This window comes from Ips typographus, linkage group LG4, assembly GCF_016097725.1.
Source record: "Ips typographus isolate SLU linkage group LG4, UJ_Ityp_2.0, whole genome shotgun sequence".
NCBI classification, from domain to species: Eukaryota; Metazoa; Arthropoda; class Insecta; order Coleoptera; family Curculionidae; genus Ips; species Ips typographus.
This window is the reverse complement of record NC_138425.1, coordinates 13,635,255-13,655,059: the sequence shown is the minus strand read 5'-3', so window position 1 is coordinate 13,655,059 and position 19,805 is coordinate 13,635,255. Positions and strand designations below refer to the sequence as shown.

Below are 19,805 nucleotides of genomic sequence, written 5' to 3'. Positions count from 1 at the left end.
CCCCAAAATGGATTTTGTGGAATATCTCCTAAACATAGAAAAAGTCCAAGACAAAACTTGCGTAAAAATTCATAGAGAAGGTGATTCCGGGCTTTGAACGGCAAACGTCACATTCTAACTTACTACAGGGTGGTAATAAAAAAAATTGTTTTTCCTACAAATACTTTTTCAATTTTAGCTTTCCAGCTGTTTAAATGTAATTTACAGACTTTTCAAGGCCAAGAATGACATTTTCCTGGTCACATGACTGTTGTTGTTAGGTGTCAATTTAACGTAACAGTGTTGCCAGCTGTAAATTTAAATTGTCACGATTACGTGACGTGCTTTTACAATTTTAGCTTTCCCAGCTGTTTAAATGTAATTTATAGACTTTTCAAGGTCAAGAATGACATTTTCCTGGTCACATGACTGTTGTTGTTAGGTGTCAATTTAACGTAACAGTGTTGCCAGCTGTAAATTTAAATTGTCACGATTACGTGACGTGCTTTTACAATTTTAGCTTTCCCAGCTGTTTAAATGTAATTTATAGACTTTTCAAGGTCAAGAATGACATTTTCCTGGTCACATGACTGTTGTTGTTAGGTGTCAATTTAACTTAACAGTGTTGCCAGCTGTAAATTTAAATTGTCACGATTACGTGACGTGCTTTTACAATTTAGCTTTCCCAGCTGTTTAAATGTAATTTATAGACTTTTCAAGGTCAAGAATGACATTTTCCCTGGTCACATGACTGTTGTTGTTAGGTGTCAATTTAACTTAACTGTGTTGCCAGCTGAAAATTTAAATTGTCACGATCATGTGACGTGCTTTTACAATTTTAGCTTTCCAGCACTTTAAATGTAATTTACAGCCTTTCAAGGTTAAAGTGGTCACGTGGCTGTTGTTGACAAGCTTCAACTTAGCTTTACTGTGTTGCCAGATGCGAATTTAAATTGTCACGATGACGTCACGTGCTTTTTTACAATTTTAGCTTTCCCAGCTGTTTAAATGTAATTTATAGACTTTCAAGGTTAAGGATGACATTTTCCTGGTCACATGACTGTTGTTGTTAGGTGTCAATTTAACTTAACAGTGTTGCCAGCTGTAAATTTAAATTGTCACGATGACGTCACGTGCTTTTTTACAATTTTAGCTTTCCCAGCTGTTAAATGTAATTTATAGACTTTTCAAGGTTAAGGATGACATTTTCCTGGTCACATGACTGTTGTTGATAGGTGTCAATTTAACTTAACAGTGTTGCCAGCTGTAAATTTAAATTGTCACGATCATGTGACGTGCTTTTACAATTTTAGCTTCCCAGCTGTTTAAATGTAATTTACAGACTTTTCAAGGTTAAGGATGACATTTTCCTGGTCACATGACTGTTGTTGTTAGGTGTCAATTTAACTTAACAGTGTGGCCAGCTGAAAATTTAAATTGTCACGATGACGTCACGTGCTTTTTTACAATTTTAGCTTTCCCAGCTGTTTAAATGTAATTTATAGACTTTTCAAGGTTAAGGATGACATTTTCCTGGTCACATGACTGTTGTTTTAGGTGTCAATTTAACTTAACAGTGTTGCCAGCTGTAAATTTAAATTGTCACGATGACGTCACGTGCTTTTTTTACAATTTTAGCTTTCCCAGCTGTTTAAATGTAATTTATAGACTTTTCAAGGTTAAGGATGACATTTTCCTGTCACATGACTGTTGTTGATAGGTGTCAATTTAACTTACAGTGTTGCCAGCTGAAAATTTAAATTGCCACGATCATGTGACGTTCTTTTACAATTTTAGCTTTCCCAGCTGTTTAAATGTAATTTACAGACTTTTCAAGGTTAAGGATGACATTTTTCCTGGTCACATGACTGTTGTTTGTTAGGTGTCAATTTAACTTAACAGTGTTGCCAGCTGAAAATTTAATTGTCACGATTACGTGACGTGCTTTTACAATTTTAGCTTTTCCCAGCTGTTTAATGTAATTTACAACCTTTTCAAAGTTAAGGATGACATTTTCCTGGTCACATGACTGTTGTTGACAGGTGTCAATTTAGCTCTACAGTGTTGCCAGCTGCATACTTAAATTGTCACGATCCCGTGACGTGCTTTTACAATTTTAGCTTTCCCAGCTGTTTAAATGTAATTTACAGAATTTTCAAGGTCAAGAATGACATTTTCCTGTTCACATGACTGTTGTTGACAGGTGTCAATTTAGCTCTACAGTGTTTCCAGCTGTAAATTTAAATTGTCACGATCACGTTATGTGCTTTTACAGTTTTAGCTTTCCCAGCTGTTTAAATGTAATTTACAGACTTTTCAATGTTAAGGATGACATTTTTCCTGTCACATGACTGTTGTTGATAGGTGTCAATTTAACTTTACAGTGTTGCCAGCTGCATATTTAAAGTGTCTTGATCACGTGACGTGCTTTTACAGTTTTAGCTTTCCCAGCTGTTTAAATATAATTTACAGACTTTTCAAGGTTAAAGTGGTCACGTGGCTGTTGTTGATAAGCTTCAACTTAGCTTTACTGTGTTGTCAGATGCGAATTTAAATTGTCAAGATGACGTCACGTGCTTTTTTATAATTTTAGCTTTCCCAACTGTTATGTAACTTATAGACTTTTCAAGGTGAAAGATGACATTTTGCGTCATTAAGGGACCGAACTTCACGATCACGTAATTTAATAGTTGGTCACTAAACACAGTTTTGTTAAACTACGTCATCTTGATGTCAAATTTGCTCTTTTTCTAAACATTTGTTCAATGAGGGACTTACTTTTTCTCTCGCCGACGCATCAAATACAGGTCTAATTTTCGTAGTGCTATTCTCTTTCAACACAATAGTGAAAATTAGTAGTATTAGGCACTACTTCCAACACTTCCTCAATTATTCTTTCATCCATCCACTCAGCAAAAACCTGCTCATACTTTTCGACAAGTTTGTTCTTTTCCAGCTTAGCAATAGTGCTTTGCAATCTATTTTTTGCAGTATTACATCCACTTGGCAAATACGAATGACCTTCAAGCCACGGTAAGCAAATTTCATAACGCCCTTCGTCATTAATTTTAACTGTCTACTGAATAACTACTTAACAGCTAAAGCTTGTTCTTTTCTTTTGCTTTCAACGGGGTCAGATTTACCCAATACGTCAAGTTCCCATAGTTGCGTTATGGATGCTTCCTTTATGAGAAGTGAGAAATTCACCATCGATGAACTGCTTGATTTGTCTCTACAAACTGTTCCTATCAACGTCCATCCTAAAATAGTTTCTACTGCTACAACTCCACAGGCTAAAACATAGCTACGACCTGCAATATCTGCACCAATTAAAATGTCAATTTTTCCACTATCATTAAAGTGACATCTGAATTATGTATACTTAAATTATGTAATTCAGATGTCAAAGGACCACTATAATGGGAAGGAGCTCATTACAAATAACAGTTTGAGCTAGCACCTCCAAACAGAAACTGGAATCCTCACCGTGACAACTTATGTCAAAACCTTCATGATCTTGTTCAAACAAAGTGCCCCCAAACAACACAACGTACTATTCTATCCACTCTCTTTGGCTTTAGATGTGCACAATCAGCTATTGATTTAAGAATGTAAGATCTTGTGATCCACTGTCTATCAGTGCCGTCACAGGCAGTGGTCCTGTTTCCGTTCAATACAATCTTCAGCGTTTGCAGAATACATGACTTGACGCTGAACTGGTACAAGGTAAGTATTCTATCTGTAATCAAATCTTTCTTTTTTGTTTGAGAATTCGAAGGCCCTTCAGACTGTCTATTTACTCTACATGTGATTTTCCACAACAGCACCTTTAAGATGTGCTTACATTTCTTGCTTGATGTCCTAGTTTTAAACATTGAAAACAAGCTTTTCTTTCGCCTAAAAATAGACCTTTTCTTTCTCTAAAGGGTATTTCCGAGCCTTAAAACAGTTGATACTATCATGAGAGCTGCTACAAAAAATACACTTTGACGATGCTATCCCGTGATTAAAAAAATCATTAGCAGTTGGTACGTCAGGTCCATGTTCTGAAGCTTCTACAGCTACTCGATTCCTATAATTCTTCTCAAGTCCTTACGTCCTCCTATTGAATGCAGGCCAAAACCTTCGCTTGCTAGTTTAATGCGCTGTTCACTTTGTACTTCAGCCCGTAAAAAAACTTTCTTCCATAGATGGTCATCGCTGGTGTGTGTGTGACCAGAAGAGACTGAATACAAACACGGGGTGTTCGTTGCCAGACCCGCAACAATTCTGCAGGCACACAAGATTCGATCAGAGGAAAAGCATGGCGGCACACTTGTCTGACGTTATACCTAAAGTTTCTGAAGCGCGGCAAATGAGTCACTAACTTATCATACAATACACTAAGATCAAATTTACCGTCCGAAATAGCAGTGTTTATGATTAACTTTAGACAACTCTCTAACGTAAACTTCAATTTAATGTCTTCCCGACCAAAACGCACTGTCAAACAGTCTACCATTTTAGTATAATTGCCCCCGACAGCAGGAAAACTATTTCTTTTTTCTAATTTTTCTTTCTTTCTACTAATTGTCGAGCGCGGCTTCCGGAAAGCGTAGCTTGTATCAAATACTCAATTTTGTCCTCTTCGTTAATATTAGAATCTTCATGGTATTTTACAAAATTGGACCCAGAATGGCAACCAATTCTTAACATCCCCATCAAAGATCTTAAACTGTATGGGTGGTAATTTAAATTTTCGCTTACCTGAGGTAGTAACTATTGATGCAGCACTCAAAGAGGTCACTTGCTCTTCAGATTTCTCACACAACGTTCATTCTTTAGCCAAAGTTGTGTACATTTTGAACTTCCCCACTAGCATCCTCTTCTAGTAAAAGATTGTAAATTTCAACGTCAACCATCTTCAAAGCTTCATATTTATCCTGCAACATCCTCCAAGGCACCTCTACTTCTCCAGGAGAACTAATAGGCTGCGAAAATAAGGCTTCCAGTGTATTAATTAGTCTTATTAGTGTATTTCTTGTAAAACTCGTTCTCAAAACTTGACGATTTTTCTTCTTTGAATCCATATTTATAGGAAAAATTGCATCAAAAATTCTCAAAACAAATTATATTGATTTTCACAAGAATATCAACAATTTAGACCCTAGACAAGTTTTTCGGATTGAAGCTGATATTTTTAACAGCTGTCAACCTAACCTAAAGATAATAATTGTACTGAATTTTGACAGTGTCACTTGGCTGCAACGAAAAAATATGAATTCATATTCGTTTTTACAAGAATATCAACAGTTTAGACACCAGACAAGTTTAATCGCTGATATCTCAGAACCTAACTTCTGATAGAAGCTGAATATCTGACAGCTGTCAACCTAACCTAAGACTAATAATTGTATACTGATTGACAGCTGTCACTTGTCTGCCACAAAAAATTTGAAATTTATATTGTTTTTACAAGAATATCAACAATTTAGACACCAGACAAGTTTAATCGCTGATATCTCAGAAAATAGCTTCTGATCGAAGCTGGAATTTCTGATACCTGTCAACCTAACCTAAGATAATAACTGCACTGAATTAGACAGCTGTAACTTGGCTGGAACGGAAAATATTGAAATTCATATTGGTTTTCACAAGAATATCAACAATTTAGACACCAGACAAGTTTAATCGCTGATATCTCAGAAAATAGCTTCTGATCAAAGCTGAAATTTCTGACACCTATCAACCTAACCTAAGATAATAAATGTACTGAATTAGACAGCTGTCATGTGGCTGCAATGAAAAATATTGAAATTTATATTGGTTTTCACAAGAATATCAACAATTTAGACACCAGACAAGTTTAATGCTGATATCTCAGAAAATAGCTTCTGATCGAAGCTGGAATTTCTGACACCTGTCAACCTAATCTAAGATAATAACTGTACTGAATTAGACAGCTGTCACTTACCTGCACGAAAATATGAAATTCATATTGATTTTCACAAGAATACAACAATTTAGACACCAGACAAGTTTAATCGCTGAATCTCAGAAATAGCTTCTGATCGAAGCTGGAATTTCTGATACCTGTCAACCTAACTAAGATAATAACTGCACTGAATTAGACAGCTGTACCTTGGCTGGAACGGAAAATATTGAATTCATATGGTTTTCACAAGAATATCAACAATTTAGACACCACGACAAGTTTAATCGCTGATATCTCAGAAAATAGCTTCTGATCGAGCGGAATTCTGACACCTGTCAACCTAACCTAGAGTAATAATTGTACTGATATTGACAGCTGTCACTTGGCTGCAACGAAAAATATTGAAATTCATATTGATTTTCACAAGAATATCAGCAATTTAGACACCCAGACAAGTTTAGTCGCTGATTATCAGAAAATAACTCTGATCGAAGCTGGAATTTCTGACACTTGTCAACCAACCTAAGATAATAAGTGTACTGAATTTGACAGTTGTGACGACAGAATAGTGACGTTTGCCCATTTACTAAGGCAGCTCGCAAGGCAAGCGATAGCTTTTCCTTAGAGAGTTTTCTTCCAATGATTTTAATGCAAAGTTCCGTAAATTACAAAGTTAAAAGTCAAAAATCTAACAACCTTTAAAATCTACCAGTCCTACCTAGATCAAGGCGTACATACTTTTTTGTGTACGTGAAATGATCAATCATATAAAATAACAAGATCTACACATATTTGGGATCTAACAGTATGTGCGAAAATAAAGTTGCCACAAGCTGTCATGAACATTAACACTTTGTATTACTGAATATTGTTACGGTCTGGGCCTACTATGCTCGATACTTCTTAACGAGCGCTCGCCTCGGGAATGAAACCGAGTGCGCCGCAATATCTGGCCGGGCGCGTATTAAAGTAGGCCACAGTTAGGAAGCGCTACCTGGAAAAATTCTTGCATGGTCCAGGCAACCCGCGAAGCGTTTTCGCGGTCATTCTAGAACGTGGTTTGCGAATATAAAAGACGCGGTCTCGAACCGCATAGTATGAATTTGGGGAACGCGGTAAAGTTTAAATAGTGGAATAATTGTGGGAATTGTAGTAGTGTTTTTAGTAGCTGTGTTAATTATTGTACGGAGTGTTTTGAAGTGTGTAATAAATTTATTAATTGTTCAGTTAAACTGACTTTGTGTGAACCCACGGGAAAATCGTACAAATTGGTGTCAGAAGTGCGATCAGACGTTAGTGCGACGTGAATTGGAACTAAACTTCGGGTTAGAGACTTGTGTTCAGAACCGGACTAGAGATTTTCGGAACAAAAGGGTGTGTTACATTTATTTTATGCCAATAACAAGACGTCAAAGTGCAAACATGGAGGCCCAACTTGCAGCTATTATGGCAATGCTTGGAAAACAAGAAACAGATTCGACAGCAAGACAAAGAAGAACAAGAAAGGATTCGACAAGAACAAGAAAGGATTCGACAACAAGACAAGGAAGAACAAGAAAGGATTCGACAAGAACCAAGAAGGATTCGACCAACAAGAAAAGGAAGAACAAGAAAGAATTCGACAAACAAGACAAAGAAGAAAAAGAAAGAATGAGACAACAAGATATAGAAATGCAAGAAAAACGTAAACGTAGAAATATTGAACGGTCTAGCGGGACCAAAACAGAAATCCAAGAGTATGTAACCCATAGTCCTTAAAAAGATGGAGTGTGATGTTGAGGAAAAATTAAAGGATGTTCGGGAAGACATATGATGTTCGGGACGACATTAGTAAAATTCAGATTGATGTTCGGGAGGACATTAATAAAATGCAGAATGATGTGAGATAAAGCTACGCGACTTAGAGCAGAAATTGACAGCAGAGGAGCCAGCTCTACAGTGATCACCGGAAACGGGCCTCAACAAGATCAAGCCTCCCACATACGACGGTCAAACTTCATGGGCAACGTACCAACTCCAATTTGAGGCCGCTGCAAATGCAAATAGATGGAGTAACGAGGAAAAGGCTGTAGCACTGGTGGTGGCATTACGAGGACCTGCATTGGAGCTGTTACAGACTCTGCCTATCGCCCACAAAGCAACTATGACGCATTAGTAGCTGCATTAGAACGACGTTATGGGGATCAGCATAGGAAAGGAGTGTACCAAACACAATTAAAGGCAAGACTGCAGAAAACTGGTGAAAATTTACAAGAGTTTGAGGCCGAAATTCGTCGCCTTGTGCATCTGGCTACCCAGCCGTCCCGGATGAAATCCAAGAGAACTTGTGGCACAGTGTTTTGTAGATGGGATTCGAGATCTGGAAGTAAAGAAAATGCTGAAGATGTTCAAAGGAAGCAACAGCAGCGAATTACTAGTTCGAGCGCTGGAAGTTGAAGCTGCGTGCAATGACTTAAGCCAAGGATCAGGGCCGTGACTATTCAAGAGGAGAGAGAACCGCCAGCCGATCATGCTGCTACACCAATGAATGAAATTAAATCAATGTTCGGCCAATTAGTGCAACAAGTGGCAGCATTAGGAAATGGTCTTTCCACACAGTTAGAACGATCACGCCCGATCACGAGAGTGGAGTGTTATCGATGCGGACGTACGGGACACATGAAACGAGATTGTCGAGTAGGATACCGTCCCGCTCTCCAACGAGGGACGTACAACCATCACAGAAGGGACCAGGAAAACTCCCACTAGTCAACATTACGGGGCGAATGTTGACTAGCGAAAACAAAGCCCCCAGAATTATCTCCATCAGAAGCTTGGGTAGATCAATGGGAAGCCTGAACGTAGATGGAAAGGTGGATGCGATGAACGTTACTTTTACTTTGGATACGGTGCGGCAGTATCTTTGATCCGGTCAAACCTTGTGGATAAAAGCCAAATTAAGCCTTTACGAAGAAGTATTCTCCTGCGCACTGTGACTGGAGAATCGGCTAAGTTTTAGGAGAATAACAGTCAAGATTTGCCTTGGAAGGATTACGTTTACCACACCGTGTTAGTAGCAGATATTGAAGATGAATTTATTCTGGGAATGGACCTGATTCGTCAACATGGATTTTCTTTTAATCCGAGCAAAATATCCTAAGGTTTGGAAGTGAAGAGTTCATCCTGTCAACCAATCACCGCTATGAGTCCACCATTAATGTTTTGGCATCTCAGACAGTAAAATAAGCGGCAATTCCGAGCAAATAATCATTGGACAATTGGAGCAGAATTCTGGGAGCTGTGTTGGACTTGTACGAACCCCGGACCGACCAGGAAGATGCCTCATTGGGAAATCACTTGTAAATGGAGGAAGTGAAGTCCCAATAAGAGTTGCAAACATTTTTCCAGACGACGTCAAAATCAACAAAGGCGAAATTATGCGGTATTCGAGCCTGTAGTCAAAATAACCAATTGCGATGGGTTACCAGAACAGGAGGAGCAGTTGGGGGGAAAACAAGCTCTTAAATGAACTTGAAAAGACCTGGAAACATCTGTCAACACCACAACTGAAGAAGGCTCGGAAACTGATTTTGGACCATGGTAGCATATTTGGAACACCGAACAATATGGGAAAAACTACCATTGTAAAACACCGAATTAACACCGGCAATGCACAACCGATTCGACAACCACCTAGGAGACTACCAATAGCCAAACAACAGGAAGTGCAGGAATTAGTGGACAGGATGCTTGACGACGGAGTTATAGAAGAATCCTGCAGCCCTTGGTCATCACCTGTTGTTCTGGTCATAAGAAAGATGGATCAAGCAGATTTTGTGTAGATTACCGAAAACTGAATGGACGTGACCAAAAAGGACAGCTATCCACTTCCCCGTATCGACGACACACTGACGACTTTGGCAGGATCCTGTTGGTTTTCTACTTTAGATTTGAAGAGTGGGTACTGGCAAGTTGGCATTGAGGAGCAAGATAAGGAGAAGACTTGCTTTTTCTGCTGGAAATGGGCTGTACCAATTCAATGTGATGCCCTTCGGACTTTGTAATGCTCCTGCTACGTTTGAAAGACTAATGGAAATTGTGCTTCGTGGCCTTAACTGGAAGACTTGCTTGGTTTATCTGGACGATATCATGGTGATGGGAAAAACTTTTGAAGAACATCTGGACAACTTGCAAGAAGTATTTGCTAGAATAGGTGGTGCCCATCTTCGATTGAACGCCAAAAAGTGTTGGTTCTTCCAAAAGCAAGTCGAATTCCTTGGGCATGTGGTGACGGTCGACGGAATCCAGACGGACGACAAGAAGATCCAAGCAATTAGAGAATGGCCAGTACCAAAGGATAAACACGAACTCAGAAGCTTTCTAGGACTTGCCACCTACTACAGACGGTTTGTGGAAGGATTTGCCAACATCGCAGCTCCGCTACATCAACTTACTGAGGACAAAACGCCCTACTGTTGGAATACCCAATGTGATCAGGCGTTCAGAAGATTAAAGGCATCACTTTGCTCCAGTCCCATCCTCAGTTATCCACAACCAAAAGGAAAGTTCATTTTAGACACAGATGCCAGTAATTCTGGTATTGGAGCTGTATTGTCTCAAGTCCAAAACGGAGAAGAACATGTCATAGAATACTTCAGTAGGAAACTTACCAAAGCAGAACGGAACTACTGTGTAACGAGAAAAGAGCTACTGGCAATAGTAAAATCAGTCGATCACTTTCACAAGTACTTGTACGGACAGGAATTTTTGATAAGGACTGACCATGCGGCACTCAAGTGGCTCCTCGGAATGAAACAACCGGAAGGACAAGTAGCAAGATGGCTTGAAAAACTCCAGCAGTATAATTTCAACATCAAGCATCGACCCGGAAAGCTGCATAATAACGCAGATGCTCTATCAAGAAGACCTTGCACCGAAGAATGCAAACATTGCCAGAAAGCGGAACAACGTGAGGGAGTTGTGTCCATCGGAATGGTTCAGCTGAAGACCGATGATGAATGGAGTCCCGATGAGATCAGGAAGGATCAACTAGAAGACAGCGACATAGGCCCATTGTTGTTGAGAAAGGAACAAAGCGAGCCAAGACCAACATGGCAAGAAATCTCTAGCAAAGGCCTGACGTTCAAAGCACTTTGGGCTCAGTGGGACTCGCTTGTGGTTGAAGGCGGCTTGCTAAAAAGAGCTTGGGAGAGTGCCGATGGAAAAGAGATAAGGAAGCAGCTGGTAGTTCCCAGAGGAAGGGTCGACCACGTACTGGAGGAAATGCACAATGGAAAGACTGGTGCTCATTTGGGAGTAAATAAGACTTTGGACAAAATCCGGCAACGTTTTTACTGGGTGAACTACTGCCAAGACGTGAAATCATGGTGTCGACAATGTTCCATTTGTGCAGCTAGCCACGGACCACAGACGAGATCCCGGGGACCTATGAAGCAGTACAACGTCGGATTGCCTTTCGAACGTTTAGCCATAGACGTCGCTGGGCCTTTTCCGGAGACCAACAGAGGCAACAAGTACATTCTTGTTGCCATGGACTACTTTAGCAAATGGCCTGAGGTGTTTGCGATTCCAAATCAAGAAGCCAGCACAGTCGCTGATATTCTCGTCGAAAATGTCTTCAGTAGATTTGGTGTGCCGTTGGAGTTACACTCTGATCAGGGACGAAACTTTGAGTCCAAGCTCTTTCAGAGGCTCTGTGACCTGCTAGGCATTAGGAAGACCCGAACAACGCCGCTTCATCCTCAGTCGGATGGCATGGTCGAGAGATTTAATAAGACCATAGAGCAACATCTCTCAAAGGTTGTTGACCAGCATCAGAAAGATTGGGACCAGCATATTCCGCTCTTCTTGATGGCTTATAGAGCAGCAGTCCACAACTCAACGGGACAGTCACCATCTAAAGTTCTGTTTGGTCGAGAACTGCGACTTCCATGCGATGTGGTGTTCGGATCTCCAACAGGCCAAAGCACGAACATTGAGAACTACGTTGACGAGTTGCAAGACAGATTACTGAACATCCATGATCTGGTCAGGGAAAGTTTGAAATCTAACTAGCGACAAGATGAAAGCTCGTTATGATCTGAGGGCCAATTCGGGAGGGTTCCAGAAGGATGATAAAGTTTGGTTGTTTAACCCTCAGAGGAAGAAAGGCAAATCACCGAAATTAACACCTGTTTGGGAGGGACCTTACAATGTGGTAAAAAGGTTAAACGACGTCGTGTACAGAGTCCACGCAGCCCCAAAGGCAAGATGAAAATTGTCCATCTGGACAGACTCAAGAAATACCAGGGATTGGATGAAGCGGATCGGGACGATCAGCTTTAAGAGGGGGGCAGTGTTACGGTCTGGGCCTACTATGCTCGATACTTCTTAACGAGCGCTCGCCTCGGGATGAAACCGATGCGCCGCAATATCTGGCCGGGCGCGTATTAAAGTAGGCCACAGTTAGGAAGCGCTACCTGGAAAATTCTTGAATGGTCAAGGCAACCCGCGAAGCGTTTCGCGGTCATTCTAGAACGTGGTTTGCGAATATAAAAGACGCGGTCTCGACCGCAGTAGTAGTGAATTTGGGGAACGCGGTAAAGTTTAAATAGTGGAATAATTGTGGAATTGTAGTAGTGTTTTTAGTAGCTGTGTTAATTATTGTACGGAGTGTTTTGAAGTGTTAATAAATTTATTTATTGTTCAGTTAAACTGACTTTGTGTGAACCCACGGGAAAATCGTAACAATATAATTATTATTAATAGTTTCCTGTTCGATCGCCTCTGCCGTGGATGGTGGATTGGTTTTACATTTAATTTTTTTCCCCCTAGGGTCTAACCCAGCCCTTAAAAGGGGTCTAATTTTAAGTATTTTTGTTTAAATAGGATGTAGTGTCAGTTTTTTTCTTTTTTTTTTCTCCATTCAGCTTTATTCCCACCTTTAACAACCTTAAATTCACAAACCTTTACAACATGGGTCTCACTGTCTCCCCCTTTCTAAAAAGACAGTCCGCACGTTGATTGTCGAGTTGAGAGTAAGTTATTCTTGTAGCTCCTGAAGATGGCCATTTATATGTCCGAAACTAGTAGAGCAGGCCTTTGAAGGTCGTAATAAAGTATTGTGGAGACGACTGCGTGTCATTCCCTTCCTTTTGTACTTGTACTACTCCACTGAAGGAAAATGGACTACTACTTCTTTTTTTTATAATTATTATTGTTGATGTTATTTTAAAAAGTTGCTACTGCTCTGTTTATGATCATAGAAAAATCCTACAAATTTCAGGTGTTATGTGGAAGGAGGCGAACCTTACACTCAAAAAGGCCCAATCGATAACGATATTCTCCTAAAAATGAGAAATCTATCTCCCATTGTTCACGCCCACAACGTTAAAGCTCCCACTCTTTTGCAAATCGGCTCAAAGGATTTACGAGTACCACCTCATCAAGGTGCCGAATATTTGTACAGACTGAAAGCTAATAATGTTAAAGCCAGGTAAGTGCTGTTTAGCTATTTGTTTTCCTTTGCGGATGTTATGTTTCTACTGTAGAATGCACCTTTATAATGACAACCATCCTTTGGGAGCAGTACGTAACGAAATGGATAACACAATCAACACAATTTTATGGACTGATGAGCACTTAGGAAGGGAATAACGCATATTTTTGCTATAAAACTTTTTATGAAAGTTATTATTTGAAAATTATGATACAGTATTTACGTATTATTATAAAGGGTTTAGTAGTGATTTAACTGGTTAAAAATATACAAAAATAATCTTACAATTTGATACGCTATTAATATTGTATTAGTTTACATGTGTTGTTATTTTGGTACAATAACAAATTGAAAACATAAATATAGTTTTTTTACTCCTACAGGGATATTGGTGAATTCCTTAACAGTTTAGAGAACGGATAAGTAGAGTTGGAATCAGATGAGAAAAGGCCACCGCATCATCAATGACGCAGTTTTTAAAACTATTTCTTTCTCCTTCTACAGTTGCCGTCGCATTAGATATAATCAGAGGCGTCCTATTAAAATATTCCCGAAAATATATTGTTAAGCGGTCAAAAAGCCACTTGGCAACGTAGTACGGTTTTTACTTGGACACAATTAAAACAGATGCGGCAGCGGCCAGGGACATTTGGACCTTTTTATATGCTTTTACTAGCCGGCACTCTAAACGGTGTTGCCAAGTTTAAAAAAATGTAGTGGCGGACAGGGAGGTCTGGTGTTTTGGTTGTATTGTTGATGGTCGCAGTTGAAGTTCACATAGTGTTATGAATAACAAACGTTATTTTGTCAAAATGTCTTTCAAAAAGGTTGGAAAGAAAGGTGTTATCATATACAGCCAAGGCCGTGAAATCGTCAGTAACGTCTTACAATTTATGAAGAAAGAAGCAGAAGGAGTTTCCATTCCTTGAAAAACTTGTTGTCTTTTATTTTCTTTATTAAAAACGACGAAAATGTTTCATTTTACTGATAAAATAATAGCACGCCACTGACTGGCTGCAACAACTTGGAAAGTAACGAGAGCAGCAATATTTAAAGCGAGACGTACAGAGATCGTGACATCATCGTTTGATGACGCCTGTGGCCTTTTCTTAGCTGATTCGAGCTCTAGGCAATTGCCAACGGTTGAACGAATATAGAATCCTAGATTTTTAACTGTCCGATATGAAATATAACAAATGATACAATTTACAATGAATCAAATCAATTCAACACCTCAACCTAAAAGAAGTTATCACACGGTGACAATCCGGGACGGTTGCGTCAAAAGTGATAATGTAAACACGGAAAAGTTCAGCCGGAAAAACCAGGTGCAGTAGTACTAACTGTGTTTAGTGTACGTTATTAGTAGTGAGGCATATACGAATTGTAAGTACTATATTTATTGTTTATTTCTCTTTTTATTGCTGTTGTGAATAATTTACACGTAAGCCATGTATGATCCAGGGGGGCCGATCATGATTACGGATTGGAATCATGACTAATTTTTCCATTCCTGGAAAGGGAAGGTCTGATTGACAGTATTGTGCAATTTGCAAACATTTTTTTAGTTAAAATAGGAGCACATTTTAAAACCTTAAACCCTATTTGCTTTATAAGTCCAGGTATGGCAGTTTAGGCAGGGTTTGTCAATAATTTGGTAAGAAAGATTAAAAGACGAAACATTCTAGTAAAATGTTTAATATCAGTTGTATAGGAACAAAACGTACTTAACTCTCTAGAAAACCAGACCTAACAGTATTTGACTTTTTCCAGTAAATGTCTGGCGGGGGTAGTAAAATCGAGCGAGTAGCACTTGCACGAACACCCGACCATGGGACATTCCAAATGTTCCATAAACCAATTCGTAATGTGTTTGGAATGGCCGCCATGACGACAGCTTTGACACCACGTGAACCAATTATCGAACGCTTGAGATTTGTCGGTGTTTTCCACAATTGGCGAGCCCATCGTCATTAAACAGATAATACAGCGCGATAAGGGTTTGCGACAATGCGGACACCCGGTCAGTTTATTTGTGGCGCCCGAAACACTGATGCGCGAAAACTGCTGGTTCTTCAACGATCTCAGGTGCGCTGAAATGTTTTTACCGCAGTAAGTGCAAGACATGTAGATCTGTGGCGATGGTCTCTCGTTTTTCTCTTTGATTAACATTAAATCAAAGTCTGCTCTTTCAAACCAAAACTTCCAGCGATTCAACAGTTCTTGGTAGTTCCAGATCCAGTTTTTTACTTGGGGAGAGTCTAATTCGTGACTGAACGCCCTTACCGCGATTAGAGTCGTTGATTGTATGTCCGCGGTCTCGTCCAAGTACTTTTGCAGCAGTTTCAGCCCTTGCGCATTATTGCCTGTTAGGAGTAAACCATCTAAGTGGCCCTTGTCGCACAACTCGCCACTCAGCTTGAGTAAATAGTCGAGAAGCTTTAAATCAGGGAGATAGAGCAAGGCAAAGCCAACCCGATCATCCACGATCATCTCCGGTTCTTTCAATACGCAATCATAGTTCCCAGGATTTAGTAAGAAACTGAACATAACCTTTAAATAAGGATCGGAAATCTTCTTTAAAGCGTTGGTACAAAACTTCTTCCAGTTGCTCTCCTCCTCGTTGGAGAACCCGGCGAGGGCAATTCCCACATAACTCAATCCTGCTTCAACCGGAGCTCGATTGAGCACTTCAATGGCCAAAGGGATTTGCAGATTAAACACTGCGATGGCGGCTGCCCGGGAATAAGCTCCCTCACGTTCCAAGTTCTGCACAAATGTTATAACATTTGGGGGATCACTGTACAAAGGCCAGCTGCAAAGAAGCAAAGCTTGAGTGCGATCAGAGCGAGTGTAGTATTTGACTGAGCCTTTGCAGTTGTTTTGCATCAAATCGGACCAGAGCTTAGTGACTACGTCACTAGCTTCAGAGTCTGACGAATTAATGACGGATAGAACTCCAGGGTGTTTCGTTGATTTGTGAGCAACCACTTTGTTGTCTTCTACTAGCTTGGCGCTCAAGTGGAGCCAGTTCCAGACGTTTGACAGGATTTCGTCTTCCTTCACCTGGTCAGAGTGTTTGTACAAGTCTTCCTGCAGACCGTATTTGGCTTTGGCCCTCTGAAGGATTTTCAGGGAAACATCCTCAAAATTAGGTAGTTTTCTCAGATTGAGGGACTTCAAAACCTTCTTCCCGTATGTCCAAACTAGTTGCAAATCAGGGGTTATATTCAACGCAACTCTGTCATGTATCAAATGGTCGGAAATGTTAATACGACCTTGAGATTGCAAAGCGCAAGTGAGGATTCGGTTCTCATCGTTTGGGTGCCAACTAAACGACCCGACGCCAGTTTTCAGGTTCACGCAACGTTCTATTATAGTGGGTTCCACCTCCTCACTCCCTACAGTTGGATGCTGGACGTCAAACAATGTTACCGAAGTAGAGTCTTTTTGCAAAACTGAGAGTAAATTTCCTTTAGAAGGACACCAACTAATCTGCCCGACTGTCTTTGATTGGGTTAGGATTTGAAGTGGTTTTTCTATATTCCGGGTGTCCCAGATGTAAACCAAATTATCAAAGTGAGAGGCCAGGTATTTGTCGTCTCTCGGATTCGTGCAAACCCCCAGCGCTGCCTTGGTAACCGTGCAACTGACAATCCTAGTGGGATCGCGCACATCAAACAGTCTCACGTACTTCATGTTCATGCCAGCCGCGAGAATTTTGCAATTGTTATGGAACCAAGACAGGTTCTGGCAATGTTCCGCCATTCCAAACTCAAAAACAGGTCTGGCAACTTCCGAACTGGTGACAAATGCTTGATTGTACTCTCGCTTGCAAACCACTTGAGTGACATCAAAAATCAGCAGGCAGTTGTCAGGTTTGTACTTCTCCAATCCAACAGCCAACCAGTGGGAATCAACAGGGTTGAACTGCACTGAAGTGCACTGTCTGGGATACTTCGCGCTAAAATCATTTCGAGGTAAACCTCTACCATCCCAAGCCAACTTAGCCATATACGCAATGGAAACTTTACTACTCCCTCCCAAAGCAATAATTTCGTCTCCTTGAGAGTGGGGGTACAAGTCAAAGCATTTAACATGATGCAGACTGCCGGCAGAGAAAATAAGCTCCGCGCAGTGGGTGTTGGATATGTTGAACGCGGCAACGTTATACGGCCGATCAGAGCGCGGCACGACCTGATAGGATGCGATAGTGTCGCCGTGCCATAGAATGAAACGGTCCTGGATAGGGCTCCAACGTATTTCCAATTTGGTGGACATCCTTTCGTTTGGTCGGTTACTTCATCAAGGATCTGAAACGAAACGGATCCCTGTTTCAGAGATAATGGAATTTAAAATATTATTGAATATTTTTCGGTCTTTTGAAAATGTGATGATGAAATTTCAACTAATTATTACGAAATTTTGGTTCCAGTTATTATCACTGAATGAAATTGTTGCAAATGACGCGACATTGCCGCTTTGACGCCAATTATTATTTGTAGCTGTCAAATCGTTCTTTAGTAGTAATTTTTCGTTTGCTAGTGATAGTTTTTGTTCTAAAATGTTAGTTTATACAATGGAAGAAAGGATAGATATGATCTTTGTTCTTAGAGAATGTCTGGACAATTGTTTATTGGCCTCACAAGTTTACGCTACAAAATTTCCCAACAGAACATATCCAAACAAATTCGATTTTAAAAGATTATTAAGTAAACTTAGACAAAGTGGTAGTGTTCAATATGAGAAACCCACAAAACACAAGCGTGCTAAAGGAAAACATTGAACTGGACGTCATTGGCTCCAGCATTGAAAATCCCCATGTAGGGCAACACCAAATTGCAAGAAATTTAAATATCAGCCAAGCAAGTATTCCAAAAGTTCCTAAATGCATAATTACTATGACTATACAATTCAACTTCATTAAAAACTTTCTGAGAACGATTATGTGTTTTAAATGATAAGTGTCTTTATTTGACATGTGCTAACTTGGTTACTATGACAGTCAGTTTGTGCAAAATAACCTGTAATTACAGGCAACCCTACAAAAATAGCTATTTATGTAACCAGTTACGAAAAGTTCGATTTTGTGTAACGAATAAATGTTTGTAGGGCAAGCGCAGCAAGGTCCTACAATTTGAATGAGTTACACAATAAGACATTTTCGAAACGTGTTGCATACATAATTTTTTCAAATTTTGACCAAAAAGCGGTAAAAACCATCTTTTAAAGTGATTTAACACAAATATTCACTTTCATAGCACCTTGTATAAACAGTGACAACGACATGTTGTGGTGTCATAACTAGTTACATAAAGTGATACTTTATGTAACTACTTACATAAAGTAAAAAGTTTTGTCACTCTAATCAGTTTTGAAAAGTGTCACTTTATATGCCAAAATTAGAAAAAGTATATTATGTAACTAGTGCTGTAAGAAGCACTTGTGTGTAATTCCATGAACTTTACCTACAGCAACCTAACTTAACCTGTCAGGACATTGTGTTCTCTCTAACATCCTTAGTACCTAAATAGTTATTTTTTCACCTTTGCCATCTATCATTTTATTCAATAACAATTTTTGGTGATTTAGGAGAAGCCCTATAACTTTGGTATTGACAGTCTTTTCGTAGGTGCAAAAATAAAGTTATCTAAATATACAGACCAACCCTGTACATTTAAACATTGTGTGACTGGTTTCAACTTTGTGTATTTGTGCAAATTTTGAAATTGGGCAATTTTAGAACTCCCAGATTTCACTAGAAGCAATTTAAAAATGTTACAAACCTCTAAACTCATATATTAAAATGTTTAGAGGCCTTTAGGACCATTTAGAAAATGCCAAAGCCTTTAAACAATATAGAAATATTATGCTGACAATCTGGTATTTTGAAAATACCAGAAGCCTCCAAAATCATTTAGAAAATGCCAAATGCCTCTAGAATTATTTTAGATATTATGCTAAGACTTTTTTTGAATATTAAAAACAAGGATATTCAGCAAGAAGCAAATAGGACTAGCAAAATATCAAAGATACTTACCAGAAAATCGATTTTTAAGATTCCAATTGGAAATGATTACAGAAAATCGATACAAAATGTCGTAGGTAAAACACAAAACACACTTTTTTCTTAAAATTCTATGGTTCTAATTTTTAATCTAAAATTTAAAAGTATTTGTATTTGTTTTGATTTTAACTGTCAAAAGTCCTAGTGAACCTAGTGTCAATGTCAACGTCAACCGGCGGGTCTACTGCTACTGTCAAACTCTAACAGCGTTGCCACGTCACACTTTGTTTGCATTTCAATTTTTATCAATTAATAAAAAAATATAGCAGGAAGGAGCAATAGCAATCAAAGAGGGGGACAAAACGGTGACGATAATCAATCTGCTATTGCCCACTATTCACAAATCCACTCATCAATAATAATTCAAC

General features: G+C 39.4%; 2 protein-coding genes across 2 annotated transcripts in view; one reads left to right on the top strand and one right to left on the bottom strand.

Annotated features, from left to right (window-relative positions):
- Positions 1-13,731, top strand: part of LOC145728800 (acylamino-acid-releasing enzyme-like) — a 39,085-nt gene extending 25,354 nt beyond the window's left edge. Inside the window, 2 exon segments of the mRNA XM_081979318.1 lie at positions 13,158-13,367; positions 13,423-13,731. Of these exon segments, the coding sequence (XP_081835444.1) occupies positions 13,158-13,367; positions 13,423-13,528 (316 nt within the window). The 3' untranslated portion in view covers positions 13,529-13,731.
- A 1,321-nt stretch (positions 13,732-15,052) lies between these two features.
- mio (GATOR complex protein mio) lies at positions 15,053-19,586 on the bottom strand. Its single transcript, XM_081979210.1, has 2 exons — positions 19,411-19,586; positions 15,053-17,683 (listed from the first exon to the last, which is right to left on the bottom strand). Exon 2 carries the CDS (start codon positions 17,649-17,651, stop codon positions 15,120-15,122), a length of 2,532 nt encoding a protein of 843 aa, XP_081835336.1. The 5' UTR covers positions 17,652-17,683; positions 19,411-19,586; the 3' UTR covers positions 15,053-15,119.
- Positions 19,587-19,805: the final 219 nt, after the last annotated feature.